Source organism: Nerophis ophidion, linkage group LG12, assembly GCF_033978795.1.
Source record: "Nerophis ophidion isolate RoL-2023_Sa linkage group LG12, RoL_Noph_v1.0, whole genome shotgun sequence".
NCBI lineage: Eukaryota > Metazoa > Chordata > Actinopteri > Syngnathiformes > Syngnathidae > Nerophis > Nerophis ophidion.
This window is the reverse complement of record NC_084622.1, coordinates 55,436,745-55,463,208: the sequence shown is the minus strand read 5'-3', so window position 1 is coordinate 55,463,208 and position 26,464 is coordinate 55,436,745. Positions and strand designations below refer to the sequence as shown.

General features: G+C 40.7%; 1 protein-coding gene across 6 annotated transcripts in view; it reads right to left on the bottom strand.

Annotated features, from left to right (window-relative positions):
- Window positions 1–425: 425 nt before the first annotated feature.
- Window positions 426–26,464, bottom strand: part of slc41a2a (solute carrier family 41 member 2a) — a 43,205-nt gene continuing 17,166 nt past the window's right edge. For all 6 annotated transcript variants that reach the window (XM_061917809.1, XM_061917811.1, XM_061917806.1 and 3 more), the window contains 8 exons: window positions 23,410–23,481; window positions 22,078–22,222; window positions 16,008–16,154; window positions 15,072–15,219; window positions 10,114–10,193; window positions 5,624–5,755; window positions 3,703–3,851; window positions 426–3,613 (listed from right to left, as the gene is read on the bottom strand). In XM_061917809.1, the coding sequence (XP_061773793.1) occupies window positions 3,443–3,613; window positions 3,703–3,851; window positions 5,624–5,755; window positions 10,114–10,193; window positions 15,072–15,219; window positions 16,008–16,154; window positions 22,078–22,222; window positions 23,410–23,481 (1,044 nt within the window). In that variant the 3' untranslated portion in view covers window positions 426–3,442. The remainder of the gene's footprint in view (window positions 3,614–3,702; window positions 3,852–5,623; window positions 5,756–10,113; window positions 10,194–15,071; window positions 15,220–16,007; window positions 16,155–22,077; window positions 22,223–23,409; window positions 23,482–26,464) is intronic.

The window sequence follows — 26,464 nt, the reverse complement described above, 5'->3', positions numbered from 1 at the left end:
TGCGGATGTCTACAACAAATCCGTGAAGGATATGATCCCGGATTCGGAGATTGCTCGCCAATACGCAAATGGCAGTACAAAGGTTACTCAAATAGTGAAAGGTAAGTGTTGTTGTTGTTTTTTAGTAACCAGCGAGCACAGTACAGTTAGTAGAACAACTGTGTTTTTATTACTGTGTATTTGATAGGTGCCTTCTTAAATTCAAGTATTTATTTTATTTATATATATAATACAACAAATATATATAGCTATAATTCACTTAAAGTCAAGTATTTCATACATATACATATACATATATATATATATATATATATATATATATATATATATATATATATATATATATGAAATATATATGAAATACTCGAATTGGTGAATTATACGCCACCCCTCTTAACCGCGACCCCAACCACCCCTCCGCCCCACTCCCCACCTCCCGAAATCGGAGGTCTCAAGGTTGGCAACTATGGCCTTGTACCAAGTTTGATAAGTATTCTCTCGCTTTATTTATTGATTTCTTTGTTTCCTCTGAGAGAATGATTTTCTGTTGCTAAAGTTTTTCGTGCTAGTCTTTTGTATCTATTTCACAGTGCCTTGTCTTCCTTTTTCCTCCTTCTGGAGCGCTTTTAGTTCGCTGGCTTCTCGACTCCTTTGCATGATTGATTTTCCTTTTTGTAGATAATTGTACATTGTTGGTTTTTGCTATTAGACTCGTATAGAATTTTTGCTATTGGCTTTTTCCTCCTTATGGAGTGATTTTCTGTCTTTTGCCTTGTACCCTTTAATTTGATTGATTGATTGATACTTGTATTAGTAGATTGCACAGTTCAGTACATATTCCGTACAATTGACCACTAAAAGGTAACACCCGAATAAGTTTTTCAACTTATTAAGTCGGGGTCCACGTTAATCAATTCATGGTAGGTATACATTTCCTTTGTTCCTCAAATATATCACAGATTTTGTAGTCACTTTGTTTTGATCACTCTGTCCTAGAGATAGCAAAGAAAACTAATTAAATAAAGTCTGAGTCAATTGTCACGCTTTTGCACCTGAGTCCTCATTTTCGCCCAGCCATAACAGGAACTAGGAACGAAAACACAGCACGCTGCAAACATGCTGTGTTCTCATTTATGGGCTCCAACTAACTCTGAAACCTTTATCCCACTCCCCTCGCCTTTTAATACATTCGGGAGGCCCTGCATTACACGCACACACGCATGCACGCGCGCACAAACACACACACACACACACACACACACAGCTGTACTAAGGGAGGAGGGACATTTACAGCTGGATTTACAGCTGTGATAGAAACATAACACCTGTGTTGAAAACATAACACATGCAAATAAAAAAGATACAGTAACTTCCTGTGTTGCTCTGTCTCGTTTGCCCACTCCTCTTTGCTGTTGGCAGGTCAACCTGACTTCAATCTAACGCCAAGTTTCGTTTCTCTTCAGCTTGTCTAACAAACTACATAAGCAAACATATTTGAATAAATATGACATAACTTATTTACAATTAATCCAACAATTTCCCCCCACATGATAGAGCTTGTCCTTGGTCTCTGTAACTTTCTGCAGCAAGGCTTCGTAAAACGAACCCTCTATTATTTCTCTGTCAAAATCTTTCAGACTGTATGCTGTAGCAGCACCTTAGAGTCGCATATTTTGTTCATCAACGCAATCTGGCCGGGACGTTGCCTGTCAGCATTTCCGTTCAGCTTCAGCTTTTCAGCATTCACATGGAATTTCTTACAAAATTGCATATTCTAGATGGGTGTGTCTTTTTATTTAATCGATCAAATGTATCTATACAATACTTTATTGATTGTGTTTTCCAGAGGTGGGTAGTAACACGCTACATTTACTCCGTTACATCTACTTGGGTAACGTTTGGGATAAATTGTACTTCAAAGAGTAGTTTTAATGCAAAACACTTTTACTTTTACTTGAGTATATTTATAGAGAAGAAACGCTACTTGTACTCCATTCCATTTATCTACATTCAGCTTGCTACTCGCTACTGGTTTTTATCGATCTGTTAATGTTTGTTTTGCTTTGTCACAGACTTTCAAAGTAGGATTTACGCATGCCTGCGTTTCACCAATCACATGCAGTCACTGGTGACGTTGGACCAATTAAACAGAGCCAGGCGGTCACATGACCGTCACACGTGGAACCCGACTTAAACAAGTTGAAAAACTTATTCGGGTGTTACCTTTTAGTGGTCAATTGTACGGAATATGTACTGTACTGTGCAATCTACTAATAAAATTTTCAATCAATCAATCAAAAGTGTAAAGGAAAAAATACATTTTTTATTTCAACTGTACTTCCTGTCAAAAGCCGAAAGACTGATCGCACGGTTCCTGTCCTCACAATAAAAGTGCCGCTCCATCGCGCCTGCGCTAACTAAATAAGAGTCTCCGAAAGCCAGGGCAAACAAGCTAGCAAGCTATGGAGTTTGCCGCCAATGTATTTCTTGTAAAGTGTATAAAAACGATTATGGAAGCTGGACAAATAAGATGCCAAAAACCAACGACTTTCATGTGGTATTAGACAGGAAGGAGGAACTTTTTTTCTCCTCTAATTGAAAACGTGGACATTATCAACACTATACTGTCTGATTCCAATCAATGCAAGTCATCAGAATCAGGTAATACACCAACTTATATTCTTGTCTTCATGAAAGATAGGAATCTATATGTTAAACATGCACGTATATTCATTAAAACACCTTTAACATGTCAACAAAAACGGCAAAATAAATAAATATAAATTATATACTGTATATCTAAATGTATGTGTATGTATATATATATATGTGTGTGTGTGTATGTATATGTATATATGAGGTAGATCACCTCGACTTGGTTATTTATTAAGTAATTGATTAACTTTGAAAAACTTATTGGGGTGTTACCATTTAGTGATCAATTGTACAGAATATGTACTGTACTGTGCAATCTACTAATCAATGAATCAATGAATGCCTACTAAGCCTATGGTGCTGTTAAGTTATTGTGGCTCAATTTGCCTTTATTTTTTATTGTAATGTATTATTATTTAATATATATTATTGTTTTAGTTGCTTAAGAGATATTCCTGGCTCTGAATTTGCTCTTTGCTATTTTTATGTTTTTGTGCATTATTTGTTGCCGTAATCTTTAAACGAACATCAGTTACTCAGTACTTGAGTAGTTTTTATCACAACATACTTTTTACTTTTACTCAAGTAAATATTTGGGTGACTACTCCTTACTTTTACTTGAGTAATACATCTCGAAAGTAACAGTACTCTTACTTGAGTACAATTTCTGGCTACTCTACCCACCTCTGGTGTTTTCTCATTGTCTCACATTCGGGATCGCAAACACACATAGGCGCGTGCACACAAACGTGAACACACACACACATTTGTACATATTCCTCTGAACTCATACACTATATCCAGTGCACCAAAGTAATAAGAAGGCAAGGGAAAGGAGAGCAGTCCCTAATAGATCACCAATAGCAGTGAGATAGGGTATAGAGTAACTGTCAGGGTCTTTACCCCTCCTCCATAAGGAGTGTACCATGCAGTCAGCGATACACAGCAAGGAGAGGACCTGGGTGACAGAAACAGGGAACTATCAATAAAGGGGGAAGAAAAAAACAAGAGTAAGCGTGCACATACAGTATGTCTGACTTACTGTACCTGAATGAGCGAAGCTGACAAAAAGGCAACTGTGAAAAGAGGGCTGGGCATTGTGTGGGCTCCTTTTATCAGGTGAATTGCGTACAAGAAAACCAACTGACCAGGAAGGACCATGAGAAGAAGAACCTTTGCAGATTTGCGATTTGGACCTGCGAATACAAAGAAGATCAGAATGTGGAGAATGCATATATTTTTAATCCACTTTCTTAATCCATAGTCATGTTTAAAGCAGCTAATATTTTCTCATGTGAACACTTTGGGTGTTTTATCTTATGTCCGTTAGTAATTATTATTATTATTTTTTTTTTTCCCAAGATGGCGCTGGTCTAGTGGCTGCTCTTGGCAGGAGCTCTGTGCTCTTGTGTCATCCTTTTGTGTTTCTCTCTTGTTTTCATGTGTTATATTTTTTCGCCTTTTGGTCTGTGTGACAAGGGGTGGCACTTTTGTGACCTCTGCGGTGCTTTTTTTGTGGACTTCTGGATCTGCCTCCCGGAAGCCTTTTGGCCATGGAGACCAGCTGCTGGGTCTCTGCCACACCGGAGTCGGTTTGGAGGGACTGGAGGAGATGCGGATGAGGGGACAGTGCTGCGGAGCTCGCACTGTGCGCCGGGACGGAGAGGCTTAGCGGTTTCTTGGCTGGGTGAGCAGGTGTCAGACACCTCAGTCTCCTTGGATGTATATTCGCTCATCCATGCGGACTGGACACTGGCCGAGAGTTGGTTAGCGGCCGAGAGTGGAGTCGGCTCTCTTGGTTGCTTTGTTGGGTCTGCTCCTGTCTCTGGCCATGCTCCCTCCACCCCAGCGGACGATGGCGTAGAACACCACAGAGGCCACCACAGTGTATATATTTCTTTTACTTTTTTTTCATGGCTGTATGTAGAAGTGGCTGGTTGTATCCGCTGCTTTAATGTCTTTGATGTCCTTTGTGTTTTTTGATGTTTGATGTTTCCCTCTTATCATCAATCAATGTTTATTTATATAGCCCTAAATCACAAATGTCTCAAAGGACTGTACAAACCACTATGACTACGACACCCTCGGTAGAACCCACATAAGGGCAAGGAAAAGTCACACCCAGTGGGCAAGGAGAACTCACACCCAGTGGGACGCCAGTGACAATGATGACTATGAGAACCTTGGAGAGGACCTCAAATGTGGGCAACCCCCCCCCTCTAGGGGACCGAAAGCAATGGATGTCAAGCGGTTCTTACACACATGTGAGAGGGATGTGTACTATGGCTATGAGTTGTTGTTTTTTTTCCCTTGGCCTCAGTCTGGACCCCCTTTTCAGGGCCCAAGCTTAGACAGATTTTTTTATTTTATTTTTATCTTCTATTTTTTGTTTACCTGTATCTCACCTTTTTTGTAAGGGGCGCTGGAAGCCGGCAGACCCGTCAGCGATCCTGTTCGGTCTCCCTGTAATGTTTGTCTGATTTTGAATGGCATTGTGCTGAAAATTTTAATTTTCCAGAAGGAACTCTCCTGAAGGAATAAATAAAATAAATCTAATCTAATCTAATCGCTTTGTTCCACCTTAAATACGCTGTACTGTCCAAGTAGGGATATAATATACTCCCTTATCTGATTGGAACAACAGCTGTATTTCTTTCTGGGCGGGAGGGGCTGTTTTCGCTCTAAATAAGCTGAGTCTTTTTTTGTTTGAACTTAGGCCTCTTCTTGCTACTGCTATTGTCGCTTTGTAAGGGCTGGTCTCCAAAAGCTTTAGTAAAAATTGGCCAAGTACTATTCTGTCTTGTTGGTCCTTCTTACTCATATATACTCAACATATATGTCATCTAAAAGAATTTGTGATTGACCAGTGTGTTATATTCCCTGAGAGGAAGACTGTTCACACGTAACAGTATATATAATATGTTAGGTCAGGAGATGATGCTACATCCACCCCCTTTTGACTTTTTACCTGACCCAAAAAAGGTGCTGCAAGGGTTGTAGCAACTCCTACGATCTTCAGGAACCTCCCGAAGTGAGAAACTCAAATGCAAGTTGGTGGAAATGCGGCTGGATTGTATGGAGACGAGGTTGCCTCCAATCCCTGTGGTAAGGAGAAGAAGAAAAGGAGGTTGAGGGGTCATCTGAAACATGTTTGTGGGGTAAAATAAAGGGTGTGGGGTTGTTCAGTAGGAAATATTGAGTGACATAAATAATTTTAGATTTGTGTGCAATTATATTCCCTGGATTGCTTGGTGTTAGACTAACTGTTTCTAAGTTATCACAAAAACTTTGTGTTGAAATGAGTTCCCAGCGAGAAGACCAAAAGTTGTCTTTGAACCTACAAAAAGAAGGCTCCTAAAACTCCACTGTGTCATGGGGAAGCTACTAAACACGACAGTGACACCAACTGGATTTAAAAATATATATGTAATTTATAAATGTATTGTTATTACTCAAAGGCCTACTGAAATTAGATGTTCTTATTTAAACGGGGATAGCAGGTCCATTCTATGTGTCATACTTGATCATTTCGCGATATTGCCATATTTTTGCTGAAAGGATTTAGTAGAGAACATCGACGATAAAGTTCGCAACTTTTAATCGCTAATAAAAAAGCCTTGCGTGTACCGGAAGTAGCAGGCGATGTGCGAGTGACGTCACTGGTTGTAGAGCTCCTCACATCCTCACTTTGTTTAAAAATCATTGCCACCAGCAGCTAGAGCGATTCGGGCCGAGAAAGCGACAATTTCCCCATTAATTTGAGCGAGGATGAAAGATTTGTGGATGAGGATAGTGAGAGTGAAGGACTAGAAAAAAAAAAAATAAAAATAAAAATAAATAAATAAGGCGAGGACAGTGGGAGCGATTTAGATGTTATTAGACACATTTACTAGGAGAATTCTGGAATATCCCTTATCTTCTTATTGTGTTACTAGTGTTTTAGTGAGATTATACGGTACCTGAAAGTCAGAGGGGTGTGGCCACGGGTGTGGTGACCGCCAGTGTCTCCGGTGGGAGGAGGTAATAGTCTGCAGCAGCTGCAAGAGGACACAAGCTCCGCTCATACTTACGGTAAGAGCCGACTTATTACCACAATTTTCTCACCGAAACCTGCCGGTTGACACGTGGTCGGGAACCATGTTCGCTTGCCCGCTCTGTTCCATAGTAAAGCTTCACCTTCGGGAATTTTAAACAAGGAAACACCGGCTGTGTTTTTGTGGTTAAAGGCAGCCGCAATACTCCGCTTCCCACCTCCATCTTTCTACTTTGACGTCTCCATTATCAATTGAAAAAATTGCAAAAGATTCAGCAACACAGATGTCCAGAAAACTGTGTAATTATGCGATTAAAGCAGACTACTTATAACTTGGATCGGGCTGGAGAAAAATGTCCGCTACAACCCGAGACGTCAAACGCACGCGTCATCATACGCAACATCATACCACGATGTTAAATTTAAAATCGCAATTCAGTAAACTAAAAAGGCCGTATTGGCATGTGTTACAATGTTAAGATTTCATCATTGATATATAAAAAAATCAGACTAAGTGGTCGGTAGTAGTGGGTTTCAGTAGGCCTTTAATTTGTAATTTATTTTTCCATCTTTGTTTGCGTTGAAAAAAAACTAAAATAAAAACATTTGAGCAGAGTTAAAAAAAATTTTTAACAAAGCTTTTCTTGTGGAATACCTGATGCGGCCCAGCCTCACCCAGACTCTGCCTTCAGCGGCCTCCAGGTAAATTGAGTTTGAGACCCCTGATGCAAATTAATTACAGATACTGTAGTACCAAACCGACTCCGGTGTGGCAGAGACCCAGCAGCTGGTCTCCATGGCCAAAAGGCTCCCAGGAGGCAGATCCAGAAGTCCACAAAAAAAAGCACCACAGAGGTCACGAAAGTGCCACCCCTTGTCACACAGTCCCAAAGGGTCCCGGACCAAAAGGCAAGAAAATATAATAACACATGAAAACAATCATGGCGTGTTCTGTGGCTATGAGTTGTTGTTTTTTTCCATTGGCCTCAATCTGCACCCCCTCTCCAGGTCCCAGGCTAAGACTGATCTTTTTTATTTTATTTTAATCTTCTATTTTTAATCTTCTATCTTCCTGTTCTGTCTCCCTGTAATGTTTGTCTGATCTTGAATGGGATTGTGCTGAAAATTTCAATTTTCCTGAAGGAACTCTCCTGATGGAATAAATAAAATTCTATCTAATCTAATCTAATCTAACCTTATTTAGTGATCCAGGATAAGGGTATCAAACTCTGTGATGTATAGAGACAGACGACCACACGCAAACACACACGCACCCATAGCGTCCAGAATACTGGAACTTCCCTAACAAGTTTTTTTCATGTACATTTTGCAACTAAAAAGGATTTTGGGAGTTATTTCCCATTAAATCAATTAGTTTTTGGGTAATCGGTAGATAACGAACTGTACTTGGAACGCCCTCTTTTCATTGCAAGACTCGATATGGCACCTACTCTTGGTGTGACAGAACTGGAGTCCATTTCCAGGCATAGACATTGTCTAAAGCAGGGGACGGGAACCTTTTTGGCTGAGAGAGCCATGAAAGCCAAATATTTTAAAATGTATTTCCATGAGAGCATTATATTATTTTTTTTAACACTGAAAACAACTAAATGCGTGCATTTTTAAGTAACGTCAACATTTTTTGAGTACAATAACTCTCATATTCTTTTTAATAATATTTTTATTCTGAAGCTAACCAATAATAAATAGAATACTTCTTACCATTGATGCACCTTCTTGAACAGATGCGTTAGAAAACGAATGGATGGATTAAAATGCAGGAAAATGTTTTGTATTTTGAACATTATTTTTAACTCCGATTACCAGTGGAAATAGTAATTTCTTATTGTGTTAAGCATGTCAGCTAAGATTAATCTGAGAGCCAGATGCAGTCATCAAAAGAGCCACATCTGGCTCTAGAGCCATAGGTTCCCTACCCCTGGTCTAAAGGCATGTAAAACTATTATTTTGATCACTTCATCGCATGGTTTGTCGCTCTGGTCCATGACTACTTCAACTCATATATGGTTAACATTAAGATCAAAACAGCCTGTGTTTCATGATGCTCTTTTAGCATTTCCTCAAGACCCCTGATGAAAACATCTTGGACTCTCGCTTGGTTTGTCCCATTTTACGTGAGCCACTTTGACTGGAGAGGTCCAAACTTTCCTCATATTCCTATCTTTTAGAAATGTATGCAAGCTGATCCCTTCTTTAGTTGTATTGTTACAACCTGCAACAATGCATCTGGCAGACATATTTTCCAATTCCTTAAATTCTGAGCAAGATCAAAGTGTTTTGGGATAAAGATGCTACCAAAACTCATTCTACGCAATTTGAAATTTCTTCCAGTCTTCTGTCGGTAACGTCAGCTGGCTGATGCCGGCCCGCCCCAATTTTAGGGCTAAAAGTGGCCGTTCCAAATTTAAGTGTGTTTCTGGTCTTGTGACATAAGCGCAACACAGCAGTGTGGCTGGATCAAGAGAGATGTAGGAGACGCTTTACTGAACCAAACGTTTATTTATTACAAGCGTGCGTCATTATACAGGACTGCAGTTCCTGGAGGAGATTAGGTCAAAAAATGAGGAACTTTTTACCTGGGGAAGCCAAACCATCAGTTTCTATATTCTTCCTTTCTGTGTCTGGGTGTGTATTAAGTCAGGACAGCACAACCTGACCATGTAAGGAGATGTTTATGTGTAAGTGACCGGAAAACAACCTCTGTAAGTTGTACCTTAAATCTTGAAGATAGACATGGAGTCTCTCCTCAAAGATAAGGCTGTCACTTTTGGATTCAGAAGTCTGAATGTATTGCTTTTTCTCGTGAGAGTTAACCCAGTCCTTATTCAAATGTCCAACTATCCATCCATCCATCCATCCATCCATCCATCTTCCGCTTATCCGAGGTCGGGTCGCGGGGGCAGCAGCCTAAGCAGGGAAGCCCAGACTTCCCTATCTCCAGCCACTTCGTCTAGCTCTTCCCGGGGGATCCCGAGGCGTTCCCAGGCCAGCCGGGAGACATAGTCTTTCCAACGTGTCCTGGGTCTTCCCCGTGGCCTCCTACCAGCTGGACGTGCCCTAAACACATCCCTAGGGAGGCGTTCGGGTGGCATCCTGACCAGATGCCCGAACCACCTCCAACTAAGGCTCCTTAATTTATTATGGGCTCAACCATTTTTTACTTAAACCTGGTGGTTGGCTTTCTCCAATTTGAATATAAACATTCACCATATGTAGAACATAATATGAATTAATTAAAACACAGATAGGCATCATCTTTAGGTCCAGAACCATGAAATAAGTGCCAATGTTATCAGCATTAGAGGGGCCCTTTAAGTTCATATTATCAGGTTACTGTTACAACAAATCAAGTACTTTGATTTACGACCAAATCACTGTTAGACGGAAGGGAAAATACAACTCACCATTGATGACTGGAGCATAAAGTATTATTCCTGCCATGTTTGGATCTGACATCGTCTTGTCCAAAATAAGTCCACCAATACTGTAAAAAAAAAAACACCCGCAATAATTATTTTCCATAGTGTGAAGGCGAGGCTTAAGAGTGCAGATGTGTTCCAAGTGATTAAATCAAATCCAAATAGCCCTGAAGTAAGCAAACTCACACTCAGACGTTCATGCTGGGCCCGTGCTAGCCCACATGTGCTACAACTTGGTCCATCACTTCATTTGTGCTGCATCACTGCAATTTCCCTGACTTTGTGGCTTGTTTCCAATCTAATTCCGATAGATAGGAGTGTATACCCTCAGGGAAGTCAAGCTTCCACGAGCAGCAACATCATATACCAGGGTTCAGCAACCCATGACTCTCTTTAGTGCCACATGTGGCTCCCTGGGGCATTTTTTATTTTTTTGAAAAAAGGATAGAAAATGGAAAAAGATGGCGGGAAAATATTTGTTTTGTTTCAGAATGACACAAACCTTCCCAATTGTTAGAAAGCCCACTGTTTAATATGTTTGTGTGAATGATTTACTGATGAGAGTACTTTATTTGGCGAGCATTGTTTTGTCCTACTAATTTTGCCGGTTCTTGAACTCACCATAGTGTGTGTGGACTGTGACGAAACAGTGTGTTTACATGCAAAATCTTCCACTCCTTTGTCTCATTTTGTCCACCAAAACTTTCATGCTGTGCGTGAATGCACAAAGGTGCGCTTTTGTTGATGTTGTTGACTTGTTGGAGTGCTAATTAGGCATATTTGCTCAGTGAATGACAGCAAGCTAATCAAGGCTAACATGCTAGTTAGACTAGCCGAATGTACATATTGCATTACTATGCCTCATTTGTAGGTATATTTTAGCTCATTTAATATGCTTTACATTTATCCTCTTTGCATATATTTTAGTTTTTCATGTCTCATGACACAATATCTGTATTTAACATTGGCTACATTTCAGATAGTTGTTTGTGTGCTATGTTGTTCCAGACCACAGCAAACATTACCTAGCTTGCCTAAGATGGTAATAAATCTATTAAAAGAAGACAGCCTGCCGTTTCCTTTAAGTTGGACACGTACCTCTATACCTTTGGTCATTAAAAGCCAGTGATTTCCAGGAGTTACCTCACCTTCTGAGTAGCCTCTGATTTACTAATGGTTTCTAATGTTGTAAAAATGTGTGGAATAAATATCACATTTCAACATTTCTGTCAACGAAGATTTGCTTCGGCCTGCGACAAAGTCACTTTGATAGTAGGCTATTAGAGCTACTATAAACACTTACATCATGTGTTGCCTTCATTATAAGACTTATTATATACGGCATTTCATTTCTTGCGGCTTCAGACAGATTTCTATTTTTGTATTTTTGGTCTAAAATGGGTCTTTCAATGTGTTTGGTTGCCAAGCCCTGTCATTTACAGTGTCAGAGTAATTTTATATATGTCATCACAAAAGTTTCCGTTTTTTGAAACCTCCGGCGAGCAGCCAGAGGCTGTCTTTGTTTTACCAAACCAAAGGCTTGTAAAATTGCATTGTGTACGATGGAAGGAGTTATCTATAGTAATTCAAGACCTGCCCAAGATCGATCCAGGACCAGCCCAACCCCGAGGCATCTTTTTCTTTTGTGTTAATGTGACCAAAAACAATGGCTGTTTACATACCCCCCATTCCTTTAGAAACAACTGTTGTTATGTAAACAGAGAAAGTCCAAATAAGAGGTGGCTTAGACCAGAGCATGGTGGAAGAATCTAAAGAGAGTACAGTACAGTACGCGTCTCTCCTCAAATTGAGAAAAATTGAATCCTGTCTCTGTTTATTTCCTTGCTTCTTGTCTGTTTTAATAGATGTCTTCGATGTTCAAACCTGACATACAGTATGCAGGACAGTGACAAATAATAGCAAAACAACACACGAGCGTTAACAGGTTGACAAAAAAAAGAGCGTAATTAAGTATAAACAAAAACATGTCTGTGTAAGAACAATGATAGTAATCAAAGCAGAAAGTGATATAATTGCGCATTGTCCCTGTGCTCCTCGCCATCGTCCTTCTATCTCCTGTCCTCCTCCTCCTTCCTAACGAGTGCTGATACAGTTTGATGGCACGGGAAACAAAGGAGTTTTTAAGAATGCTGCTTTTGTTCCTGCGGAGGAGCATCATGTCACTCAATAGATTTCTCTGTGCAACCCTAAATCTGCTCGACCTTGCTTTCCTGGATCCGAAATGCATCAACAGAATTTGTTTTAATCCGCCTCATAAATCATCCAGCAGCTACAGTACGATATTATAATAGGATATTTATGAATCGACATTATGTCTATAACTTTTCATTTTTGACAGTCCATATATGTTGAGACACACACACACACACACACACACACACACACACACACACACACACACACACACACACACACACACACACACACACACACACAAGATGGAGGATTCTCTCTCCATTGTTTGTCCTTGCAACATGATCGCCTCTTTCTCACTGCCATTTGTGCATAACACACACATTTCAAAACTTGTCAAATAAAGACACAGAACAGCGACTGCAGAATTGCTTTAGTCTTGATAAAGCCTATTGCGAGTGCTAAATGATCACATTTGCATCTCCACCAGATATTGTGGGCGTTCTAATAATCACTATACGTCAGAAAAAATGTGTGTAAATTATCAAATAAAGACTTTGTATTACATTGGGAACCTGACAACAAGAAGACAAAAGGCTGAAACCTTCCAAGAAGAATGCTCGTAAAAATTCACTGGACTTCCAGGCGGACAGATGGCAGAATCTGCCCAACTTCCACAGGCACTTTTTGAAGTATTTTTACGAACTCTTTCTTTGATCTATTTTATGGGACCCTCTTTGAACTATTTTATGGAACTTTCTTTGAACTGTTCAGGAACCGACGTCTACGCTGGTCACGACCCACTTCCCTGAGGAAGCAGCTGTGGGGAGGAGGGGGGTGGGGGAGAATCAAATAAAGAAGGAGGAGTACGATTTTAGGGCAGAGCTTGGTGCCGACTGTACGAAGAGTGTGAAACGGCCATGTCTCTCCTCAGATTCTGAGTCCAAATGTAATTCTGTCTCTGATTCTTTGCCTTTTTAGATGTCATCAGTGTTTGAACCTGACACTATATATTCTGCACATACATGAAAACAAACACGCTAAAAGGATTGCGCTATTTAGTTTACTTACCGTATTTTCCGGACTATAAGGCACACTTAAAATCCAATTTTTTCTCAAAACTCGCCTAATTACCCAATGCGCCTAATGTACAGAATAATTCTGGTTTTGCTTACCCACCTCAAAGCAATTTTATTTGGTACATGGTGAAATGATAAGTGTGACAAGTAGATGGCAGTAAAACATAAGTGATAGATGTAGACTGCACTATAATAGCAATATGACTCAAGTAAACAACACCAACATTTTATATGTTACTTTGAAAGTATAGAACATTACACTTGGCGCTTAAAAGTCTACCAAAAATGTTTTAGTACGACTTTGGTAGGCTAAGAAGCCGCACCACTTGATGTGCTTCAACATACAAGTATTATTATGGTGTGTGTATAAGGTAAGACATTATCTGGTTTATTGTTTTGCAATATTATGCAAAAGCAATGTTTCTTACCTTCTGGTACCTGCTGATCTGTATTTGGGATCTGCATAAATCCTGAAAATTGTGCGAATCCGCCTTTGTAGTCCGTGTGGACAATATAGTCGATAAGCTTCTTTTTTTTACTCTGTCTTCTTGTTAAGGGGCATTCATCCACCGATGTTGCTATTTCTAATATAAAGTGGGGTAAATTTCTTACTTATATCTGTCAATAAACTCGCCATGAAAGCGCTAAAACAGACCGGTGTAGTGAGTTGATATTATTCACCCAAGGAACTTTAGTTATTAGAGTTCCGGTCGGATGATTTTTCACGGTGTTGTTATTTCCAGATGAGGAGATGCTGCTCAGTTGCTGATTTAAGTAAAGTCGGAAAGTTATTAAAAAAGTAAGCTCCATCTTTTAACACTTCTTCCACTCCCGTCTTTACACGCTACACCGCTAAAACAAAAGATGACGGGTAGAAGATGCTGCTGAAGGTGAGCCATGTAAATAAGACCGCCCACAAAACTGCACATCCGGAAGCGACAGTCAGAAAGCGGCTTGAAGATGATCTGTAAAACACAATCTATGCAACATTTTCACCAAAGAACCACCATTACATGTTATGTAGACCACAAGGAAGTGTTTTAAATTTAGAAAAAAAATAAAAATTATGACTCCTTTAATGCGCCTCACATATGAAAAAAGATAAAACATAACCCATTCATCGGCAGTGCGCCTTATAATCAGGTGCGACCATTGGTCCGGAAAATACGGTATTTAAAGGATAAATTCTTTTGAGCCCGAGCTTAGTCGATCAGCTTTCAATCAATCAATCAATGTTTACTTATATAGCCCTGAATCACTAGTGTCTCAAAGGGCTGCACAAACCACAACACAAACCACTACGACATCCTCGGTAGGCCCACATAAGGGCAAGGAAAACTCACACCCAGTGGGACGTCGGTGACAATGATGACTATGAGAACCTTGGAGAGGACGAAAGCAATGGATGTCGAGCGGGTCTAACATGATACTGTGAAAGTATTACTCAACCCAATCCATAATGGAGCTTTGGTTGCGTTATTTGTTTTTTAACACATGCAAACCTTTTGAAGCGCAGGCCCAATGTGTATGACAAGTCACATGAATAAACAGTAAATATGCAAGCCTGCTCCCAGTGCCACCCACGCTGGTTTAATTGTAACTTATACATTGGGTTTCACAATGTAAAGCGCTTTGAGTCACTTGAGGAAAAAGCGCTATATAAATATAATTCACTTCACACTTAACAAGCTAAACAAGATGAGTAGGTACCTGCTGATGAACATTGCTGTTATGATGGGCTCCCAACCAGTACGGAGTAGGATCCGACTCGCAGGATGTTTGGATGACACCACAATCCACAGGGGGATCAAGCACAGCAAGAACAGATCGATGAGGTACAACACGTAGGAATACAGCTCTGTCAAGAGACAATTTTTTCCGTGAGTTTTTCTATTTGAAACAGAATTGACTTAAACACTGAGCTTTGATGTTTACAAATGGGTTGAGTAATACTTTTAAAACATTTACTGCCACATTTGAACTTATGAGTTCTGTGGCTGGCTTATTACTGCATGACAAACAGGTAGCAGAACCTTCCTACTATGGCCAACAGTGACAGCTCTATACAGTACATGGTAGGTGTCAGGTTCAAACACTGAGGACAGCTATTAAACAGGACAAGAAGCAAAGAATCAAACAGAGACAGAATTCAATTCGGCTCTGTGAGGGGAAACGTGTACATCTGTACCCTTGTAGTGTCGTTACGCTCTAACGAAAAACGATTCACGTCTCCTCCTTTATTTGGATATTCCATGTTTACATAACAACAGCTGTTTCTAAAGGATGTTAACAGCCATTGTTTTCGGTCATATTAAAACAAAAGAAAAAGATTTCTCGGGCTTGGACCGGTCCCTGATAAAGCCTGGGCACGTCTTGGATCACAATAGATAACCCCTCCAGTCTCCTCCCATCGTACACAGTGGAATTTTCCAGGCTTTTGTCTTGGTGCAACAAAGACAGCTTTTGAGAACTAGGAGAACGGAAAAGTTTTTTTCAAAAATGTATGTACATTTTTTCTGACCGTATGTTTAGTATTAGTAACTCTATCATTGCTTCTGTTGCACACAAATGACATGTATACCCATTTTTGGCCAAATGCATAACAGTTGCAAGAAAAACCCAAGGTTATCAACTTTATTTACGTACCTATGATGGAGAAGAACCATCGACTGAAGCAGGCCAGAAAAGCAAGAGTGATGAGATCTCCAAAGCTGGCTGCCATGGGTGTGGCCACGTTGTCAGGATTGACACCCATCCTCTTGGAACCAATAATCACTCCCACCATTATGAAGCCTAAACGAGTTAAAGAAACAATGTTTGATTAAACCATGACTAGTATAGTGGTTATGTTTATATATATCATGTGTCTTCTCTGCCCTTTCTCTCTAGCACTCATTGAGGGCGGACGCTCCCCTTTCCTCTCCCTTTTCTCTCCTGCTTGCGTCTTTGTCTTGTCTTAACTTTCTTGTTGCCTCTTTTTGCACTGCTCTCCAAATCTAAACATTGGAACTATTTAACTGGCCCTCAACAAAATTGACAAGATCTTGGGTTTGGGGGAACTTGCTGTCGTGACGATGCGGTTGTTGCTGGACACACGACGGACTCTTTGGAGAAGAAGGAGTGCAGCGTGCCTGGCGACCCTTTTCTGTCGAGGACGTGAAGATATCTATCTATTCGTAATTACGACAACAGGTTATCTGCTGATTGGAGTAAGCGTTGCTCTGGTTTGTCGACAATTTGGAAGTTGCTGGCAGTCTTCAAAGTACCCCAAAGCTGCCACAAATGATTGGAGGAACTGTGGATCACATCGCACTGTCTACCTTGCAATTTTTGAGGACCAGTAATAGACAATTTAGAGTGAAAATAATGTTTTATTTTCACTTGCATACAAAGCATTCTAATTTGGATAGTTTCCCTGGCGTCGAGACTTTCCCGAAGGACAGTGCAGCAAAGACACAAAGAACTCCCTTCTTGTCTCTCATGTACACACACCTGTTGTTGTTGACTTTGGACTAGCGACTGTACAATACATCAAGGCCGCAGAACAGAGACACACTATGGGCTTACACGCACACATCCACAAAAATATACGCCACACATACACACCCCAGCCCCCCAACCCAACGCCCTCAACGCAAATCCCATAGGGGTGATGAATGGATGATCAGCGCCTGAGAGTTGTGGCCTACCACCATGACCCCGAACTTCCTTCCCTCTGTATCTCGAGAGGTATGTTGTAATATGTATATGTGCTTTGCTATGGAGGTTTTTTCCCACTCTAGACTGGGCCACCTTAGGAGCCCAGTCTAGATTGTATTTTTTTTACTCATCCTTCCCCAGCGTTTACCTTTTTCCCATCTTTTACAGGGTGCCTTGTGGCGACCCATCAGCGTTCCTGTTCTGTAACCCTGTACACTGTTTGTTTTTGTCTAATCTTGAACGGGTTTAGCTCGGTTGGTAGAGCGGCCGTGTCAGCAACTTGAGGGTTGCAGGTTCGATTCCCGCTTCCGCCATCCTAGCCACTGCCGTTGTGTCCTTGGGCAAGACACTTTACCCACCTACTCCCAGTGCCACCCACACTGGTTTAAAAAAAATGTAACTTAGATATTGGGTTTCACTATGTAAAAGCGCTTTGAGTCACTAGAGAAAAGCGCTATATAAATATAAATCACTTCACTTTGTGCTGAAAACAATGTTTCGTTGTACTTGTGCAATGACAATAAAGACCTATATATCATGGTCTGTAGTTTACAGATAGTCAGTCATTCTTTATTCTCTCATCATTCCAGTTATATGAACAGGCTAACAAGGTGGCTGAAGCCTATCCCACCTGGTTTAGGGTGGGATTGGTAGCCAGAAAATCATTCACACTCACTTTTTACACCAATTGGAATTTAGAGTCTGCAATGTGTTCATTAAAAGATGACATTCTTGGTCTGTGAGTGATTGAAAAATGAAAGAACATTTTCATTTTTACCCAAGGTTTTAGGGTGAGTATACTGTCCTATTCATCCAGGAAAACATTAGTGAGGTCAGAGGTCCATGATGCTGGGTTACGTGACAGATGCACAAACATGCACATTTTAGCCAAAACACAATTATCAAAAAAACCTGGTTTAGTATTTTACAAGTAGTGTATTTACTTCATGTATCTAATGTAAATGTGTCTAATTATTATACAACAGGGGTCGGCAACCTGCGGCTCCGGAGCCGCATGAGGTTTTTCGATCACTCTAATGTGGCTCAGCTGCATAATTGCCGACACCCCCGATTATCCCGGAGTTTAATGCTTCTCCCAGCAATCACCCGGGGCCAACATTCTCAGATTTTCATCTAGTCAATAATATTGAGGGCGTGCCCTGATGGAAATGCCTTTGCGACGCTCTAAAACTCGTTGTCACGCCCACTTTTGCTCACTGCTATCTGCATGCCAGCTGGTCACATTTAGTATGAAGCCTCTGTTGATGAAAGAAAGTGACTGCAAGACATACTTGCTCAACAGCCATACAGGTTACACTGAGAGTTGTGATGTAAACAACTTTAACACTCTTACTAATATGCGCCACACCGTGAACCCACACAAAACAAGAATGACAAACACATTTCGGGAGAACATCTGCATTGTAACACAACCTAAACACAACAGAACAAATACCCAGAATCCCATGCATCCCTAACTTCTCTGGGCTACATCATACACCCCCGCTTGCACCAAACACCCCCCACCCTCCCAACCCCGCACACCTCAACCGACGCACGGAGAGGGGATTTGGCGCTAGCGGGGATGTATAATGTAGCCCGGAAGAGTTAGGGATGCATGGGATTCCGGGTATTTGTCCTGTTGTGTTTATGTTGTGTTACAATGCAGATGTTCTCCCAAAATGTGTTTGTCATTCTTGTTTGGTGTGGGTTCACAGTGTGGCACATATTAGTAGGAGTCTTAAAGTTTATTATATAACAACTCTCAGTGTAACCTGTATGGCCGTTGAACAAGTACACGTTGCAGTCGACTGAGTGTGTTCAAGGAAGCCACATACGAATCGTGGCTGGGCCGTGCTAGATATTTGTACATCTTGTAGACAGTAGTAAAGGCAGCGCCTTCATGGAACGCCCGTATTAATATTGAAGGGCGACATTCAGCAGACATTCGCGTGAATAGTCGCTCTGGATTCCGGGAGTCTCCCGGAAAGTTTGGGAGGGTTGGCAAGTGTGATGCTGTCAAACGGCATTACTTTAAATCTCGCGGGCCGCACTAACATTAAATGTTCATATTAAGGTGCGGGCCGCGTGTCTGAGACCCCTGGGTAATACATAGCACAAAATAAAACAAAAAAAACTCTGTATGATAAATAAAAGATAAATGGGTTGTACTTGTATAGCACTTTTCTACCTTCAAGATACTCAAAGCGCTTTCAATCAATCAATCAATCAATGTTTATTTATATAGCCCCAAATCACAAATGTCTCAAAGGACTGCACAAATCATTACGACTACAACATCCTCGGAAGAACCCACAAAAGGGCAAGGAAAACTCACACCCAATGGGCAGGGAGAATTCACATTCAGTGGGACGCCAGCGACAATGCTGACTATGAGAAACCTTGGAGAGGACCTCAGATGTGGGCAACCCCCCCCCTCTAGGGGACCGAAAGCAATGGATGTCGAGCGGGTCCAACATGATACTGTGAAAGTTCAATCCATAGTGGCTCCAAGACAGCAGCGAGAGTCCCGTCCACAGGAAACCATCTGAAGCGGATCAGCAGCGTAGAGATGTCCCCAACCGATACAGGCGAGCGGTCCATCCTGGGTCCCGACGAGCGGTCCATCCTGGGTCTCGACTCTGGACAGTCAGTACTTCATCCATGGTCATCGGACCGGACCCCCTCCACAAGGGAGGGGGGGACATAGGAGAAAGAAAAGAAGCGGCAGATCAACTGGTCTAAAAAGGAGGTCTATTTAAAGGCTAGAGTATACAAATGAGTTTTAAGATGAGACTTAAATGCTTCTACTGAGGTAGCATCTCGAACTGTTACCGGGAGGGCATTCCAGAGTACTGGAGCCCGAACGGAAAACGCTCTATAGCCCGCAGACTTTTTTTGAGCTCTAGGAATCACTAATAAGCCGGAGTCTTTTGAACGCAGATTTCTTGCCGGGACATACGGTACAATACAATCGGCAAGATAGGCTGGAGCTAGACCGTGTAGTATTTTATACGTAAGTAATAAAACCTTAAAGTCACATCTTAAGTGCACAGGAAGCCAGTGCAGGTGAGCCAGTACAGGCGTAATATGATCAAACTTTCTTGTTCTTGTCAAAAGTCTAGCAGCCGCATTTTGTACCAACTGTAATCTTTTAATGCTAGACATGGGGAGACCCGAAAATAATACGTTACAGTAATCGAGACGAGACGTAACAAACGCATGGATAATGATCTCGGCGTCTCCAGTGGACAAAATGGAGCGAATTTTAGCGATATTACGGAGATGAAAGAAGGCCGTTTTAGTAACGCTTTTAATGTGTGACTCAAAGGAGAGAGCTGGGTCGAAGATAATACCCAGATTTTTTACAGAGTCACCTTGTTTTATTATTTGGTTGTCAAATGTTAAAGTTGTATTATTAAATAGAGGTCGGTGTCTAGCAGGACCGATAATCAGCATTTCCGTTTTTTTGGCATTAAGTTGCAAAAAGTTAGCGGACATCCATTGTTTAATTTCATTAAGACACGCTTCCAACTGACTACAGTCCGGCATGTTGGTCAGCTTTAGGGGCATGTAGAGTTGGGTGTCATCAGCATAACAGTGAAAGCTAATACCGTATTTGCGTATGACGTCACCTAGCGGCAGCATGTAGATGCTGAAGAGTACAGGGCCAAGGACCGAACCCTGGGGAACTCCACACGTTACCTTAACATAGTCCGAGGTCACACTGTTATAGGAGACGCACTGCATCCTATCAGTAAGATAAGAGTTAAACCATGACAGGGCTGAGTCTGACATACCAATTCGTATTTTGATACGCTCTAATAAAATATTATGATCGACGGTATCGAAAGCAGCGCTAAGATCGACACTACTTCCACATTCACACACTGATGGAGGGAGCTGCCATGCAAGGCGCTAACCAGCACCCATCAGGAGCAAGGGTAAAGTGTCTTGCTCAGGAATCAACGGACGTGACGAGGTTGGAACTAGGTGGGGATTGAACCAGGGACCCTCGGGTTGCGCACGGCCACTCTTCCACTGCGCCACGCCGTCCCATGCAGTGTTATTTCATTTTAAATTTCTAAAGAGTTTTGTGGCTCCCATTGTTATCTTTATTTTGTGAAAGGGGTCAAAATGGCTCTATGGGTGGTAAAAGTTGCCGACCCCTGTTATACGATATACACCCAGTGGATGTCAGTACATCTGGAGGCCTTGTGAGGATGGTGCATTGCAGCTGTTAGCGTGATGATGATCCCAGAATGCAGAGAAAGCAAGCGACGGGCAGGCAGATGGTTATTTAATTAGATATCGGCAGAAGAAAAGTAACACAGGCCAAGCAATAACTAAGAAAGCAACTGAACACTCTGGCATAAACAAGATAATGAACCAGCACTGAAGGTGGAACTGAATAGAACAGGTGGAACAGGTGTACGAACATGACAATCAATCAATCAATCAAAGTTTACTTATATAGCCCTTAATCACAAATGTCTCAAAGGCGACATCCTTGGCTCAGATCCCACAAACGAACAGAAAGGAGGGTGCTGCAAAACATTTCTCATTTCGAACATTAAATATCTTGTCTTTGAATAAAAGTTGAAAACGATTTGCAAATCAATTGCATTCTGTTTTTATTTTCGAATTACACAACGTGCCAACCGCACTGGTTTCGGTTTTTGTAGATTTTTGCAGGACTGCCTCTGAAATGCCCATAAAAAGTGGTGCATGTCTGCTGCTTGTTTCAAAACATAGCAAAATGCAAGAGGTGAAAGCGTGATAACATGAATGTGCAGTAAATGATCGAGTGTGTATGTGGTGAAAGCTGCATAGTACACGCAAAAAAACAGTTGTCATTTGTACACGCAGTCTTAGTAAATCACATGCAACACGCCCACTACACACGCAATTTTATAGTTTGCTCACACTGTTTAACGCGCGGTGTTTGGAGCTCAGTAGATCAGACCCTGTGTGTACTAAGTTGAGAAGATGAGGGCTAAGACAAGAAATGTGTTACCTTGCAACACTGAAGCCACGAATGTGGTAGAAAGACTGGTTGAACACACAAGAATCACATGGTTAAAGGGCATCTGTCCCTCAGCAATCCAGCCCAACACAATCGCCATTAGGGAGGCTAAAAGGCCAAGAACAGTGGCTTGGAGCTGTAGGAAGAGTACATGACACCCACAGTAAACCGCTTCAGTACATATTGATTACTCATTTAAAGGCCTACTGAAATGAGATTTTCTTATTTAAACGGGGATAGCAGGTCCATTCTATGTGTCATACTTGACCATTTCGCGATATTGCCATATTTTTGCCTAAAGGATTTAGTAGAGAACATCGACGATAAAGTTCGCAACTTTTGGTCGCTAATAAAAAAGCCCTGCCTTTAGCGGAAGTAGCAGACGATGACGTCACCGGTGTGAGGATTCCTCACATTGTTTATAATGAGAGCCTCCAGCATCAAGAGCTATTCGGACTGAGAAAGCGACAATTTCCCCATTAATTTGAGCGAGGATGAAAGATTTGTGGATGAGGATATTGATTGTGAAGGACTAGAAAAAAAAAAAAAAGTAAAAAAAAAAAAAGGCGATTGCATTGGGAGCGATTCAGATGTTTTTAGACACATTTACTAGGATAATTCTGGGAAATCCCTTATCTTTCTATTGTGTTGCTAGTGTTTTAGTGAGTTAAATAGTACCTGATAGTCGGAGGTGTGTGTCCACCGGTGTGTTGACGCCAGTCACTGAGGGAAGTCACGGCAGCTGCATGGACGGCGCAAGCTCCGCTGAGCTCCGGTAAGAGGCGACTTTTTACCACAATTTTCTCACCAAAACCTTCCGGTTGACAAGTGGTCGGGAACCAAGTTCGCTTGACCGCTCTGATCCATAGTAAAGCTTCAACACCGGGAATTTCAAACAAGGAAACACTGTGTGTTTGTGTGGCTAAAGGCTAAAAGCTTTCCACCTCCACCTTTTTACTTTGACTTCTCCATTATTAATTGAACAAATTGCAAAAGATTCAGCAACACAGATGTCCAGAATACTGTGTAATCGCGTGATGAAAAGAGACGACTTTTAGCCACAAGTGGTGCTGGGCTAATATGTCCCCTCCAACCAATAACGTCACAAACACGCGTCATCATTCTGCGATGTTTTCAACAGGAAACTCCGCGGGAAATTTAAAATTGTAATTTAGTAAACTAAACCGGCCGTATTGGCATGTGTTGCAATGTTAATATTTCATCATTGATATATAAACTGTCAGACTGCGTGGTCGGTAGTAGTGGGTTTCAGTAGGCCTTTAAGGATGATACGTGTAGTTTGTCACAGTTTTCATTTTGTACCTGCTTGAGGGCCAGGTTGCCAATGATCAACATCCATTTCTCTTTGGCAAGCTCCATTCTTCCTGCATTCACCTGAAATAGAATCATACCGATCTTGTAATATTGTCAATCACGGATGACATGATGAAAAATATTTATTTTTACGTTGTATAAATATGTTGCCATGCTTAAAGCTGATTGACGTAACGAGAAATGTATTATTTGTCTCCTAGCAAATTGTACAGTAGATCTGGGGTTGTGATCTTCACAGGTCAATGAGGACTTTCACAAAAGACAGAAAGCCCCCGATGCAAAACGACGAAAATGCAATCTAAGGAAAGAGATTCGGCAGTGATTGTTAGTATAATACTATTCAAATTTTTGTCATTTTGTCCAGTGTATTATTGCATGCAGCTACTGTAGCATCGTTCCTTACGCTTAATATTACCGACAGACGTTTACAAAACAGCAAACGAAGCTCAAACTACTTAATCTAATTGATCTACTAAGAGCCAAATAACATATGCTAAATAACGTGTGCAAACTATAAAATTGTGTGTACTGTTAGTGGGCATGTTGCACGTGACATACTAAGGCTGTGTGTACAATTAATAACTAACAATAATAATAATTAATAAGTGCAATTTCAGCGTGGATACATTTAGCTATGTATGGTGTTTTGCTATGTTTAAAAACATGCAGCAGACAACTACAACCCCTGAAAGAAAAAATTATGGAATCACCAATATTTTGGGTTGCTCATTCAGTTGTTTAATTTTATTGGTAAAAAAACAGTTAACAGACAACACACAACACTATTATTGTTGTTTTTTTCAAAATGTCAACTTTCTGGCTATAAGAAACACTAAAAGAAACGACAGTTTTTGCCATTTGCTCTTAGAAATGCGTGTGAATGCCACTGTGGAAACGCGCGAGCCTTCGATTTGATTGATTGATACTTTTATTAGTAGATTGCACAGTACAGTACATATTCCGTACAATTGACCACTAAATGGTAACACCCCAATAAGTTTTTCAACTTGTTTAAGTCGGGGTCCACGTTAATCAATTCATGGTACAAATATATACTATCAACATAATACAGTCATCACACAAGTTAATCATCATAGTATGTACATTGAATTATTTACATTATTTACAATCCGGGGGGTGGGATGAGGAGCTTTGGTTGATATCAGAACTTCAGTCATCAACAATTGCATCAACAGAGAAATGTGGACATTGAAACAGTGTAGGTCTTATTTAGTAGGATATGTACAGCCAGCAGAGAACATAGTGAGTTCACATAGCATAAGAACAAGTATATACATTAGAAGTACATTTGAGTTGTTTATAATCCGGGGAGACGGGATGTGAATGGAGGAGGGTATTAGTAAAGTGTTGAAGTTGCCTGGAGGTGTTGTTTTAGAGCGGTTTTGTAGGAATATAGAGATGCACTTACTTTTATACCTGTTGGGAGTGCATTCCACATTGATGTGGCATAGAAAGAGAATGAGTTAAGACCTTTGTTAGATCGAAATCTGGGTTTAACGTGGTTTGTGGAGCTCCCCCTGGTGTTGTGGTTATGGCGGTCATTTACGTTAAGGAAGTAATTTGACATGTACTTCGGTATCAAGGAGGTGTAGCGGATTTTATAGACTAGGCTCAGTGGAAGTTGTTTTACTCTGTCCTCCACCCTGAGCCAGCCCACTTTGGAGAAGTGGGTTGGATTGAGGTGTGATCTTGGGTGGAGGTCTAAAAGTAACCGATACACCCGAGTTGAACTGAAATGCTCAAACTGTTAGCATCCGCACAGTTAGCATGTATAAGGTACCAAGTGTAATGGCTGAAAAGTGTACTTCCGAGAAAAATGGCCCCAAAAAAATTAGCATGCTAAAGTTAGCATGTGTGAAATATAAAGTTGTATTACTCTGGGGTTAGCATGTGTCACATACCAAGTCGTGTGACTCTGGGGTGAACGGTTGCAAAATTACCTAAAAAAAAAAAAGTTACCATGCTAATGTTAGAATGCTAACGTTGGTAGGGATGGTAATTTGTGTCCTTATTACAGATGCCTTTTTTTTTTACACTGAATTCATGTAACTGAATTTTTTGTGTTGAAATTTTGTGAACTGAATATTTTTACATCAAATTATGCTGATAATTTCATTGAAAAAAAAATTGTTAGCAAAATGCGTATGTTCAGTGTTTTAAAATTCAGTGCATAAATATTTTTTGTAAAAAAATTCCGTGTATAAAAAATCTGTGTAAACAACTTTAATGTGTATAAAACCTAAGTGTATAAAAAATTCAGGGCTGAAAAATTTTGCATCAAAAAATTCACTGCTACAAAAAGTAACATCCACTTGTGGTAAACTAAAACTGAAGCAATCGATCCTTTTTCTGAACCAGCCAATGAGGTGTCAAGTTTGAAGTCATGTGACGCGTGTCTTGCAAAACAGCATTAAAAAGGCAGTTAACTAGGCCACCTGGGCATAATACAACATAAATAACATTTCAGCGCGGCCCACTGGATATTTTCAAACGAGAAAAAATTCCAATGGTTAGAATCTGCACTTTTGAGTGACATACGGGTTACTACGGTGACTATAGGACGAGGCATGGGGCAGAGTGGGCGAGGCAGCAACAAGCCTGAGACAAAGATGCAACAAACAAGGCGAAACATTAAGGGTAAAATGTAAAAAACATCCACATATTCGATATAATTCGCTGTTCTGCAGAACATTGTTGTAGGAAATCTGCCTCCGTCTGACACTTGCTGTTCTATAAATAAGCCCCGCCCACTCTTCCCCACCTTGTTTGTGCCTGGTCTGCATGAAGCAGAGTTTCGTATGTCACTCAAAAGTTATCGTAAGTTCAGTTCAGTTAACTTCAGTTTTCGTTTATTTCGCACATGCATACGATACAATGTAATGCACAGTGTTGGGTTAGTTACTTTCTAGTTACTTTATTTCAAAAGTAACTCAGTTACTAACTCATTTACTTACACCAAAAAGTAATGTGTTACTCTGAAAAGTAACTATTTAGTTACTTATATATATTTTTTAATTTTTTA